Source organism: Mauremys reevesii, linkage group 3, assembly GCF_016161935.1.
Source record: "Mauremys reevesii isolate NIE-2019 linkage group 3, ASM1616193v1, whole genome shotgun sequence".
Taxonomy (NCBI): Eukaryota; Metazoa; Chordata; order Testudines; family Geoemydidae; genus Mauremys; species Mauremys reevesii.
In genome coordinates this window covers 123835606-123848855 of record NC_052625.1, presented here as the reverse complement: position 1 = coordinate 123848855, position 13250 = coordinate 123835606, and the positions used below count along the sequence as shown (strand labels likewise).

The window sequence follows — 13250 nt, the reverse complement described above, 5'->3', positions numbered from 1 at the left end:
TTAAACAATCACAACCCATACTCCATGAAGACTACGTCCTGAAAGAAATCTTTCCTGAACCCCCTCTTCTGGCCTTCAAACAACCCCCACAACCTCACCAAACTCATCATCAGAAGCAAGCTCCCCACAGATCAGGACACACCAACTCAAAGTGGCACCAGACCCTGCTGTAACAACAAATGCAAAACCTGCAGACATATCTCCACTGCTACAATGATCAACACCCCCACAACACATCTTTCAAGATCTGTGGTTACTACATGTCTATCACTACATGATCTACCTCATCCAGTGAGCTAAATGTCTCAACATGTGGGTGAAAAAAGACAATCACTATTCTCTCAAATGAACGCACACACAAAAAATGATATCACCTGTTGGTGAACATTTTTCACAAAACTATAACTCTGACTTCTCAGTCCTCATTCTTGAAGGAATGTGTACCTTCAAAAGACAAGCCTTGGAGCTTAAATTAATAACTTTGCTATACACCAGAACTCATGGACTTAATAAAGACACTGGATTTACTGTTTATTATAACAATCTGTAGCAACATGGACTAATTCATTATCTGTTCCAGCTTTTATTTAGCTGTGACACTCTGGTTACCTTTCCCAGACCTGAAGAAGAGCTCTGCCTAAGCTTGTGTCTCTCACCAGCAGAAGTTGGTCCTATAAGAGATATTACCTCACACACTTTGTCTCTCTAATAGCCTGGAAGCAATACGGCTACAACAACACTTGCAACATGTAAATATCAAGTATTACTGAGAAGGAAGATCACTGCTGGTTAGAGAATGAGACTGAAAGTCTATAGCTCAAAGTCTGGTGCACATATGATTTGTTCTGTGACCTTGGCCAAGTCATTTCACCTATCTCTGTCTCAGTTTCCATCTCTATGAAATGAAGATAATGAAAATAAATTCACAACAAGAGTGTTGTGAGACTATTTCTAAAGTGTTTTAGAAGAGGCAATGTGGTGGCTCCATGGATAGAGCATTGGACTGCAAGTCAGGAGACCCAGCTCTGCCATCGCTGGCTCTGCCTCTGACCTACTGTATGGGGTCTTGGGTAAGTCACCACTTCAGCTCTCTGCCTCCCCTTCCTGTCTTGTCTATTTTGTTTGTAGGCTCTGCAGCACAAGGATAGTCTCTAAATAGGGGCTGGTCTACACTTAAAAGTGTTACAAGTATAACTATGTTGGTTAGGGGTGTGATTTTATTTATTGCTGACATAGTTATACAAGTAAAAGACCTACTGTAGATGCAGTTATAACAATAACAGGTGTCAAAGAATGGTATAATTTATTTATGTACGCAAACCAGAACAGGCTATATCAGTGTAACTACTATATTACAGGTATAACTGCATCCACATTAAGGGTGGGAGCGTTTTGGTTGTTTTGGGGTGGGTTATTGTCACTTTTACTATACCAGTATACAAGCCCTATGTGTTTGTACCATGCTTAGCTCAACTGGACCCCAATCTCAATTGTGGCCTGTAGATGCTAATGTAATATTAATTTTCATATCCTTGAATGAAAAGCACTATATGCAGTGTGCTATTAGTGTGTAACTGTTTAAACCCACACTACGTAGTGTTGTCTCAACTGATCTCCCACGCTAAAGAAAGAAAAGCTAGCTCAGTATTCAGATGAGAGACCGCCAAGCAACAGAAACTGAGGCTAGGCCTACTCTACAAACTTTTGCTGAATAGCCATGTCAGTTAGGCGTATGATTTGTGACTCAAATAGCTGTGCCAACAAACCCCCTAGTATAGATGCAATTATACTAGCAAAACTGGCTTTTGCTAGCAGTATAGCTTACTTCACTTGAGATGGGGCTGAAAAAAAGGATGCCAGTTCAAGCACCGTTACGCTGACATAAGGGTCATACACACTAGGAGCGCTTTGCTGGTTTATCAGAAAAGCTTTTCTAATTTAGATTTGACCTAGGATGTTGCAGGAAGTGATGAGGTAGTCATAGTTGAGGTGAGATGAGATTCTGTGGCCTGCAATGTGCTGGCCAAGGGATGTGCTGGCCGCCACTTCCCGGAGCCCCCATTGGCTTGGGACGGTGAACCGCGGCCAGTGAGAGCTGCGATCGGCCGAACCTGTGGACGCGACAGGTAAACAAATCATCCCGGCCCGCCAGCAGATTTCCCTGATGGGCTGCGTGCCAAAGGTTGCCAATCCCTGGACTAGATGATCACAATGGGCCCTTTTGACCTTAAAGTCTATGAGAATACACTATGGTATATGTGTATTGTTGGGAGTGCTGTCTTTTAGATGAAACATAAAACTTGTAGGTTTTCATAAGAGTAACAGTCATAACCTTTGTGCCTGGCAAACTCCATACTTCGTTAATTACATGCTGCCTTCCCTGAATTTCTCTTTCAATTTCAATCTGATATTACAGCATCCTTATTCACTTTATCTCCTAAACTGTATATTAGTGCCATTAGATAGCCTAAATGATCCCTGTGTATAGTTTGTATATTGATTAGTGAAGCACTTTGGGATGCTTTAGGATGAAAGGGACTGTATATGAATTTAATTTATTGCACCTTTGAAGGTGATTAGTGCTGCTCATGTTAGAAGAATACAATTGTTGATCAATAGACTGGTGTATTTTATTTATTTTTCATTTAGTCATGTAAATTGCTAATTGCCAACAGTTTAGAAGAATAAAGATTCTACCCTAAAACATATGTGTGTGTTGGGGGCAGAAGAGGCAATGTGTGATGGTGGACAGCCAGAAGACTAGATGGAAGTGGTTTTGCTAAGGGGTTAAATTTCATTCTTCCAGCTCAGAATTTAGGTTATCTGCAGGGTTTGTTGGGAACTTGTGGGAGGGAGTGTATGTGTACTTTTGAGTTATTTAATTGGATTGTTGTACAACTGGTTGATCAGCACGTACCATCTGTACAGAAGAATTTGTATAAGTAATGCTGTCTTGTTTTACTGTAGAGCTATAAAATACTGAGATGACTGATGCCTGGAAAACATATTGGGATCACAATACATACTCCATCATGACTCCTACAATCATTCTGTAAAATACTTTTGTGATATTTCTCTAAAATTCAGATGAGCTGGCATATGGAATAAAGGTTTACCACTATGCCTGGACAAGGGAAAACATGGATTTTTACACTGATTTTGCAATTCTGGCTTACTCTCAGGCAATATGACATCAGGTAATATACTAATCCAAACAAATAAAAATGATCTAATTAAAATCAAAACAAAAAGGGATCTATAAAAGGCTAAAATTTCTTTGCAAACAGGACTAGCACCATAAGGAACCTGGCAAACTGCCCCGGCATCACATTGCTTTCACTGCAGGGATATAAGATTTAGTGGGAGACCTCCAAGGTTCTTTTTCATGACAAATTGTCTCTGTTGTGTATCAGTCAGTAGATATAGACGCCCAACAGGTTTTACTTCCCCAGTGATGACAATAAACACTCCTGAACAGCTTTCTCTTTGTCACTGTTATTCATTTGCTGTGTTAATGCTTAGGGACCTCAGCTGGACCAGGGCCCCTTTGTGCTAGGTGCTGTACAAACACACAACAAAGAAACAGCCCCCTGCCCCACAGAGCTTACAGTCTGATACCAGAGACAACAGGTGGCTGCAACAAATAGATGGGGGAGACAAAAGGAAACAAACAGAGAATTTTTTTTAAAGTTGATGTTTAAAACTAAATATACACAAGTTAAGAGGGAAGGTACTGTACATCTGGGGTCAGGCTTGAGTTATGAGGGATTACACATATCGGTTACAAGGATCACGAGATACATACATATCACATAACCAGCATAGACCCAGATTGGGGTGCGGGAGTTTTTAAAGCTTCAGTGGATAAGTGGGCTCTTGTACACCAGGCATGGAATGTATTAAGAGTCCAAGTCAGTATCAGTGTAGTGAATAAGTACATGGGTGGGGTTATACTAGTCAGCTTGATTATGGGGTCCCTTGTTCTTCCTATGCTCTGGAAAGCTCCTCTCTCACCATCAGAAGTTGATCCAATAAAAGATATTACCTCCCCCACCTTGTCTCTCTAATATCTTGAGACCAGCGCAGCTACAACAATACTGCAATAAACTCTCTCTTGCCTTTCTTTCCTGCCTGAGATGTAAGAGAAAAAAACTTCAACACCCCACTTCCCTGCCCCCCCCATTCCTTCCTCCCCTCCCCTGGTATTCACGTCTTTTCCTCTCATTCATTTGTTTTCCGTGTTGGAAATACCTCGTGTCTGTCCCCTGCATTCCCCCCTCCCCTCAGACTAGTCCAGCTGCCCTTTCACATGCTTCCTCTGGAAGCCCAGGCACGGAATCAGCCCACTCCCCCGCTCGCTTTTCCATGCCCCGGCTCCAAAACAGCCACACTACTAGGATCGCAATTCGGGTTAGCTGCAAAGGCATGGAAACTCCTTCCCGATCTCAGCTGTGGAATCCCGCCCCTGCAGCCACCACTCCCATCTCAACCCCCCCGCAGCTACAGCCACAGCGCCAACTACTTCTCCTTCCCCCCGTCCACCGCCCCCTCCATGGTAGGGGTCCATCTGCTCCGCTCTGTCTCTCGCTCCCTCCCCCCACCCGCTTTCTCACTCCTCCTCCGCGCCTCCCCCTCCCAAACGCTCCGAATCTTCGCCGGCCGTCGCTACGGAAACCAGCCGATACCCAGTAAATGGGCACCCTGCAAAAGCAATGCAGCCGGGTAACAAAGAAGCCCCCCCCCCCTCCATGGGGTTCTGCAGCAACATCTCAAGTCCTTTTGCTCTCTGTGCATATATTGGAGGAGACGCGTCTTGCCACATAGCTAGGATCCACAGCAATTTAACACAGCAACCACAAAAAGTGCAGATGGAGGGTATTTTTTTCCAGCTTTTCTGGTGAAGAAAATCAACAGCCTCCTCCAAAGTGCATTTCACAAACGCCTGGATGTTACTGGATTTGTCTAGATTACGTTTCTGTTTGGGACTTTCCCATTTACACAAAGGGGTTGGCTTCCTTCAACCATCACTGCCGATAGCCTGGCCAGCGTCTTTTCCCTTAAGGGCGATAAGATATGTTTGCTGGCACGATGCACTTCTGCAAAAAACTATTTACATCAGCTCTGGGGAAATATAACTTGGTGATTGAATAAGGCATCAAACCGAAGCAGGGTGTATAAAACCAAATCGTTACAGACGCTTTTCAGCTTGGTTTCGAAAAGAAAGATAATGATTAAACCAAATAAATCGAGGCTGGTACTAAGCGTTTTCCGCGACGCGATCCGTTTTCCTTGAAATGCAGGAGGGAAGTTGCATTTGAAATGCAGCACAAGGGAGAATAAGAGCTTGATCTAAAAAACAAATGCCCCTTCGTGTGTTTTGCCCCCAAGAAATGAAACATTCCCTTGACTGAGTCTCCTCTTGCTACAAATAAAGGATTGTTCATATTAGGGTTATTGAAATGCAGCGAACATACAAAGATCATCAGATTCTGCAGCACAATGCGATCTTTGGGGTCAGAAAGGTGGGCGGTTTGGACCGGTGTCTTGAAATCCTGAACCCTGGATTATTTTAATGGTTGTAACATTCTTGTTTATAAACAATTTGGACATTTTGAGATTTGATCTTTTTTTTAAAAGCAATTCCATCAGTTTTCCTCATTACTGCTCTTTCAACAGAGGTTTAGGCAGCCTTTCCCATCACTATAATTTATCCATTTCAACTGAAAAAAAAACAAATACCAGTCCATGTAGACCTAGGCTGTCAGACATGCAAAAAGCCACTCCTCCGCACCCCCTAAAAAGAGATTCGGATCCCTTGTATGTCACGCAAATCATTGCTGCTACTCATGTATTTAGCAGCAATATTATTTCAAGCGAATTAGTATCAAATTACCTCTTATAATTTGGGGAAATCACAAATATATCCCTGATAACGTCGCTTCATCCATTAATTTAATGCATGAAAAATCTAAGTGGTAGCCGCCTCAGAAAACAGTTTTTAAAAATGCAAATCAAGGATAATCAGACAGCAGAATTTAATTAGACCCGTAGGCTAATTACAGAATATTTTATTTCAAGCTAATACTGCTAGGGGGAGGGGTTTGATTCCGCTTTTTCGGCCGCGGCTGCTTTTGCCATTTTCAACATCTGGCCTACAGACCTACTAATTTCAACTCGTGATCTCGTTTGGCAAAACTCGAACTCGATCTACGTGATTTAAATACCTTCCAAATTGGAGCGATAGAACAATTGCAACCAATTAAATCAAAAACTCAAACCTCGCACAGTATCTGTTGATCTTCTACAGCAGAGGGTGGAGGGGGGCGGGTGGAGTAGGGGAAAGAGGATGAAATCACAAACACACAAGTCAAACCATTGTCTCTAATTTAACACAGAAGCAAATGGGGGAGAGAGACAGAGACACACAAACAGAGCCACTGCAAGTCAAATGAAATCCCATTACAGTGTTAATTCACCTCCGAAAAGAAAGGGCAATAAACCCATGCATCATCATTTTAAGTGAAGAAAAAAGAGTGCATGCATTTTTCCATTACTTTATTTATTTTCGGGGTATTAATTATCAGTCAAAGGCTGATTTCAAATTATTGCAATCGCGGCTCCATTGTTCGCTCCAATTGGAAGCCCCACCCCCTCCTTTGTCTGGCGGCGCCGTGATTGGTCGGCGACGGGCGGGGGGTTGCCGTCAGCGCTCGGAAAGCCCATTCATCTGTGCACTTGGGCGTTGGACTCCGCATCTTATTAGCAACCAGGGAGATTTCTCCATTTTCCCCTTGTCTACAGTACGGCTACAAATCTGGGATTTTTTTATTACTTCTTTTTACTAAACTTGGGCTCTTTTTTTTTTGCTCGACTTTTTTCCCTCCTTTTCCCCCCTTCCTCCTGTGCTGCTGCTTTTTGATCTCTTCAACTTACATTTTTAAAAAGGAGTGCATATAAATCGGTTCTGTTCTCTCTTCTCTTCCCCCCCCCCTCTGGTGTGTGTGTGTGTGTTGCCGCTGCTCGCCCAGTATTTATACCAATCCAACGCTCTTTGTTTCCCCTCCTTTTGGATCTCTTGAGTTTCTTTGTTGAATAAGACAGCATGGGTGCCCAGTTCTCCAAGACCGCTGCAAAAGGCGACGCCGCTGCTGAGAAACCTGGGGAAGCAGTGGCTGCATCTCCTTCCAAGGCGAATGGACAGGTAACCTACCCCCTTTTTTAAACGGCAAAACTTGCATGCTTTGCAGCCTGTTTAATTTTTCCTCCCCCCTCGAGGTGCCTTGAGCATATTAAATGGAGACTATGGCCAAAGCCTTTATCTTGAAAACTTAATGCAAAGGAATGGCTTTTTCTCTGTTTTATTGGGGGGGGAGAGGAAGGGTTCTATAGACCCGATTTTTTTTAATGGAGTGGAGTAGATAAAAATCACTGGTGCGTTATTTGAGTGGGGTGCAAGCTGCTCGTAAACTGAGGAATGTGATACTGGGTTGGCTTTTCTGTCCATTCAATCTCCGTGCATTAGCTTTATTCTCCTGAAGACGTTTGTCTGTGAGTAGCCAAAAACGCCCCTGATGGGGGGGGGGGGTGGATTGGTAGATAGTAGTATGAAATTTGCTGTCTGCAGTGCAAACTGGCAGTGGCGAGGTTAGGGAGGGAAGTGGCATGCCCGGGGGTACCCTGTTGGGGAGAGCGCTGTGCCTCTGGGCGATGGCTGGCTGGAGAAGGGAAGGGGCAGCGAAGCACGCTCTTCTCCATATTGTTGCATGCCTGCCTCGCCCCTACTCCTCTAAGGATCCGGGCTCAACCTACGATTTAAACCATGGGGGACTGACTTGCTCTGGGAGGCTTTTCGCGTCACTCTGCTTGTTTCAACACAGTCCGGACTTGGGGGATGGGGGTGACTCTTGGCGTTGCACTAACGTGACCCTCATCTCTGCCACCCCCCCTCCCCCCGGTGCAACAGGGGTAGCGGCGCTGGGCGCACCGCCTGGGCTGCGCTGGAGTCGAGTGGCGCCTGCCTCTAAACACCGGGCACCCCCGCCACGCCTCTGAGCAGCAGCTGCTGCTGGAGCCACTGGGGCTCCGTCGTCCTCCGGAGAGGCTTGAGACTCGTTAAAAATGCAAATGCAGCGAGAGGCGGGGGCGCGTCTTTTAACCAGCCAGCAGGGGGAGGGAAGCCACGTCTTTATTTTGATTTTATTGCTGGCTGAAGGGGGCGTGAAACGGACGCAAGGACCGAGGCGAGCTTTGTTCGCCTTTCTCCTCAGCTGCGCTGCTGCTGGACAAGGCGTGCGCGAGCCCCGCAGCCCGCCAGCTGCTCCCCTGCCCCCTCCTCTCCGGCCTTCTCCCGCCCGGCTCTGCAAGCTGGAGTCACAGTGCCCTCTGCCGGCGGAGAGCCGCTCTAGCCCGGCCTGCCTGAGTCCCGCCGGCGCTGCGGTGCTGGGAGGGCTCGCTGCCCTGCAGGGGCTTGCTGATGCGTTGGCTTTTTCAACCACACAGGAGTCCCCAGCGTGCCCTATGAAAGCAGGCGGGGGCGTGGCTTGTTGCTGCATTTCCAGTGCTTCTCCAATGGGCTGCGCTCCCGAAACCTGGGCTGGGGAGAAGGCAGGGATGTGAATTTTGAAAAAGCTCCGTGCTGCCTTCTTCTCTCCAGAGGAGCAATGGCGAGTCTGCCCATTGCAACTGCTGGCTTACGACCCCACTGTTTCTGTAGTTAATCACTTAATCTGATCAAATCCTCAGACTAGTATAATTGTTCAAATCATGCCTTAGTATTGGCATAACATGGCAAGTATTCTTAAAACAGTCCGTACTGTCTGATCCATCCAGTTTTGTCTAAGTGCAGACTCTGGTTAAGGGAAATGAGCTGTTACCTGTCAGATGACCCTGTTGAGCTTGGGATATGGCTGAGAAGCAGATCTTTCTCCAATAACACTGAGTTGTTTTCTTCCAGGAAAATGGCCATGTAAAGGTGAATGGTGATGCCTCTCCAGCAGCTGCTGAGGCAGGCAAGGAGGAGGTCCAAGCAAATGGCAGTGCACCTGCTGAAGAGACAGTGAAGGAAGAGCAAGCCTCTTCTGAGCCTGCCTCTGAGAAGGAGGGAACAGAAGCAGAGAGTACTGAGCCAGCCTCGCCTGCTGAGGGAGAGCCCTCCTTGAAGGCAGAGGAGGGGGCTACCCCTTCTTCCAGCAATGAGACCCCGAAAAAAAAAAAGAAGCGCTTTTCCTTCAAAAAGTCCTTTAAGCTAAGTGGCTTCTCCTTTAAAAAGAACAAAAAGGAGGCTGGGGAAGGAGCAGAGAATGAAGGTGCAGCTGCCTCTGCAGAGGGAGGGAAAGATGAAGCAGCTACTGCCCCAGAAGCAACAAGCAATGAGGAGGGTAAATCTGCCCAGGAGGAGTCCTGCGCTGCTGCAGCTAGCGGCACAGAGGAAACAAAGGAGGAGACTGGTGACTCTCAGGAAGCAAAATCAGAAGAGACAGCACCAGAGAAGCCTGCGGGAGAAGAGGCCAAGCCTGTTGAAGAGCAAAAGCCTGAGGATAAACCAGAAGAGGCACCAGCTGCCTCTGCCCCTAGTGCTACAACTGAGGCCACCTCAACTGAACAAGAGGCACCCAAAGTAGAAGAGGCAGCACTTCCTACACAGGAAGTCCCATCTGAGTCTAGTCCAGAAGCCCCACCAGCTGAATCGGCAGAGTAAACATGGCAATTTTGAGATAATCGAAGAACTTTTCTCCCCCTGTTTGTTTGTTGGAGTGGTGCCAGGTACTGGTTTTGGAGAACTTGTCTACAACCAGGGATTGATTTAAAAGATGTCTTTCTCTTTTTTTTCTCTCCCCACAGATCCCATCTCAAATAATTCTGTTACCACCATTCCAACAGGTAGAGGGGAGACTAAACACCTCCCTCTGCCTTGTTCCCTTTTTTTTTTTGCATCAGTATTAATGTTTTTGCATACTTTGCATCTTTTATTCAAAATGTAAACTTTCTTTGTCAATCTATGGACATGCCCATATATGAAGGAGATGGGTGGGGTCAATAAGGGATATCAAATGAAGTGATAGGGGCCACAATGAGGAATTAGTGATGCACATAATTGCCAAGAAAATGTGCCACAAGAAATGATGTAAGGGGTTAGTCTTTTTTAAAAGAAAGTTATTACAATGTATTTTGTGAGGCAGATGTTCTATAAGGTTTACAACACTACAAGTCTTGACTAAGAAGGAAAGGAAAAAAATCAATACCCAGAAAAAAAATCATAGTCTTAGGAATTCATTTAAACCATAGGAACTTTTCACTTATCTCATGTTAGCTGTACCAGTCAGTGATTAAGTAGAAATACAAGTTGTATAGGCTTTATTGTTTATTGCTGGTTTATGACCTTAATAAAGTGTAATTATGTATTACCAGCAGGGTGTTTTTAACTGTGACTATTGTATAAAAACAAATCTTGATATCCAGAAGCACATGAAGTTTGCAACTCTTTCCACCCTGCCCATTTTTGTAAAACTGCAGTCATCTTGGACCTTTTAAACACAAATTTTAAACTCAATCAAGCTGTGATAAGTGGAATGGTTACTGTTTATACTGTGGTATGTTTTTGATTACAGCAGACAATGCTTTCTTTTCCAGTTGTCTTTGAAAATAAAGGAAAACTCTTCAGATGCAATGGTTTTTGTGTAGCATCTTGTCTATCATGGTTTTTGTAAATACTGGAGAAGCTTTGACCAATTTGACTTAGAGATGGAATGTAACTTTGCTTACAAAAATTGCTATTAAACTCCTGCTTAAGGTGTTCTAATTTTCTGTGAGCACACTAAAAGCGAAAAATAAATGTGAATAAAATGTATAATTTGGTTGTGTTTCTTTTATGGATCCTCTGATAGCTATAAATGGACTACTAAGTATGGCTTAAACTTGCATAGAAAAGGATCTTGTGTGCCATTAATGCTATCTTTAGAAATGGTTTAGAATTTTGGATTCAGTAATATTCCAAGTCTTTATTATGAAGAAATTTATAAGCAATATCTCTAGATGGCCTCTACTTCTTTGAACAAAAGACTGGAAGCCAATCTGAGAACATGATGGCATATTAAGACTGCCATTGCCCAGGTTCCATCTTGGTTTAAGACCAGTTGTATACAGCAGACTCTATTCCTACCTCTTAAAGTTAATATTTGACTTGGATTTTATTGGGTAGGGTGTTTATTATATGGTCTTAGGCCAAATTTTTCTAAACTGGTTGCCTAGAGTTAGGCACTGAAATAAATGGTCCATTTGTTTTGTTATGCCACTTCTACTTGTCTGGTTTTAGACAACCAGTTTGAAATATGTAGCATAAAAACATGTTTTCTTGCAGTCTGCTCACATTTAAAAGCAATATTTTTCTCAAACATGTTACTCCCAACTACAAATGAGTTACAAAGGGGATTGCTAAATTTGTCTATAAAAATATTAACTTGGTGCTTGCCTTTAATTGTTCGAATGTTTGGCTAATTTCCAGCATATTGCTCAGGGCATGTTATGCCTTAATAAAACAGTAGGCTTATGTAAAAGTAGTAATGGTGTTCAGAGGGTGGAAATTGATTCAAGAAACTTTCTCCTAAGTTTATAGGAGAGAGTCTAGTATTACACTTGCTTCCATCAAAATTTTCAGCAGACTCTCTTTCTTTGGAAGTAATTATGATTCATTTTATGAGAAAATGGCACATTAGCACCTGGTTCCCAAAAGAACTGAATTAACTGCAATGGATTCCTGCTGAATGCATACTTATTTTTATTCAGCTGTCTACCATTTTAATTTTGGCTTGTATGTACTCTAGTCACCCTGGTATTTCTCTATAGTTTTAGATATGTATTGATTATGATGCTGTAATGGCCATGGGATGAAATAAATGGATGTAAAATGAGATCCTCCACACCAGTGTCATTCTTGGAGTACATCTATTGAAGGTGTTCATTTTATAACCATTTTACTCAAGGTTTTTATAATATGGTTTAAAAACAACAAAAAACTGTTCAAGACATTTGATGTCTTGGCCCTATAGTCAATGCCATTTTTTTAATACATTCCTTTATATTTAAATCCAAGTTCTTTGTTTTAAGAAAGGTCTGAGGTGGTGTGGTGTTTTTTTCCCTCCCTCTTGTCAAGTTGTCAGGAAGAACCAAATCACTGCGTTCCCTTCGCAGAACAATAGTCAATACTTGGTGAATGTGTTTTAAACTGCTTACCAAGAAAACATTTTATTACTATGTAACTATTGCAGTGTTTCAATAAAAATGCTAATATTGCTCTTCAGTAATAGCTACTGTAACTGTTTCTTTGCAGTTCAAATCCATTTGAAATTAGATACCTTTGTGACTTGCAAGAGCTGTTGGAAACCTTCTGACAGGATTAAACAGTTCTCTTAGGCTAAATCACAATGCTTTTTTCTTAGGCAAAATTCTTACTAAAATCAGCTTTGCCTGAATAAGGACTTCAAGATTCAGCCCCTTAAAATTTATTATTGGATTAAAATGAGGGGGCTTTCTTACTCATGGTTAAAACTCATTACCAAAACCCCCTTCAAATTCTAATGTCATGTCTAAGATGCATTTTAAAGTCTCCATAATAGCAACATTTCTAGTGAAGTGATCCATGTTGAGTATTTATCCCCAGTTCATGAATGGGAAAGTGTAATGACTTAATTCATTTGATTTCACATAAAACAGATGGGGGGGGGGAGGGAAGAAGTGTAATTTAAGCTATATCCTCCATTAGAGTAGGTCCATCTTCCTATGTAAGTGTATACAATGTTTTCTGGAAATCAGTAATGCTCTCAAACATTTCTGCTGGTGCACTTAGGCCCTCACTAAAAAAACCCTCCTCCTATAGGCTGTAAACATTCTCTTAAGTTTATGCCTTCATTCTGTGAGGGGGAGGATTTGTTTCCAAACAGTTTAAAGGCAAAAACTTTAATGACAAGCTCATTCTAAATGGGCGTTCCAGAAGTAAAACTCAGCATTCTAAGTTCAACAAAGGTTTTGTTTTTGAAGTGAGGTATTATGTATAACCCTGCTTTTAACTTGAGAATACAACTGTAGGTTTGACAGCTGCCCTTACCGTAACACCTCCCAGCAATAGTAACTAAATTCAGTGTTTAGTAACGTGTACTGCACAGTGAGGGTGGCAAAATGTCCTCTTTCAAGATCCACAGTTCAAATGTTGGTTGAAAGTCAATTTTTAAGAGGTTGAGTACTGTGTTTCATATACA

The 13250-nt window shown here is 43.1% G+C and overlaps 1 protein-coding gene across 1 annotated transcript; it reads left to right on the top strand.

Moving 5' to 3' along the window:
• Window positions 1–6722: 6722 nt before the first annotated feature.
• MARCKS (myristoylated alanine rich protein kinase C substrate) lies at window positions 6723–11906 on the top strand. The gene is made up of 2 exons (XM_039532473.1): window positions 6723–7201; window positions 8954–11906. Exons 1-2 carry the CDS (start codon window positions 7103–7105, stop codon window positions 9695–9697), a joined length of 843 nt encoding a protein of 280 aa, XP_039388407.1. The 5' UTR covers window positions 6723–7102; the 3' UTR covers window positions 9698–11906.
• Window positions 11907–13250: the final 1344 nt, after the last annotated feature.

Excerpts from the sequence above, each read along its gene's own strand:
- MARCKS (XM_039532473.1), top strand. The coding sequence starts at position 7,103 with ATGGGTGCCCAGTTCTCCAAGACCGCTGCAAAAGGCGACGCCGCTGCT. Across the intron at positions 7,202-8,953 it reads CTTCCAAGGCGAATGGACAG|GAAAATGGCCATGTAAAGGT; the intron begins GTAACCTACCCC and ends GTTTTCTTCCAG.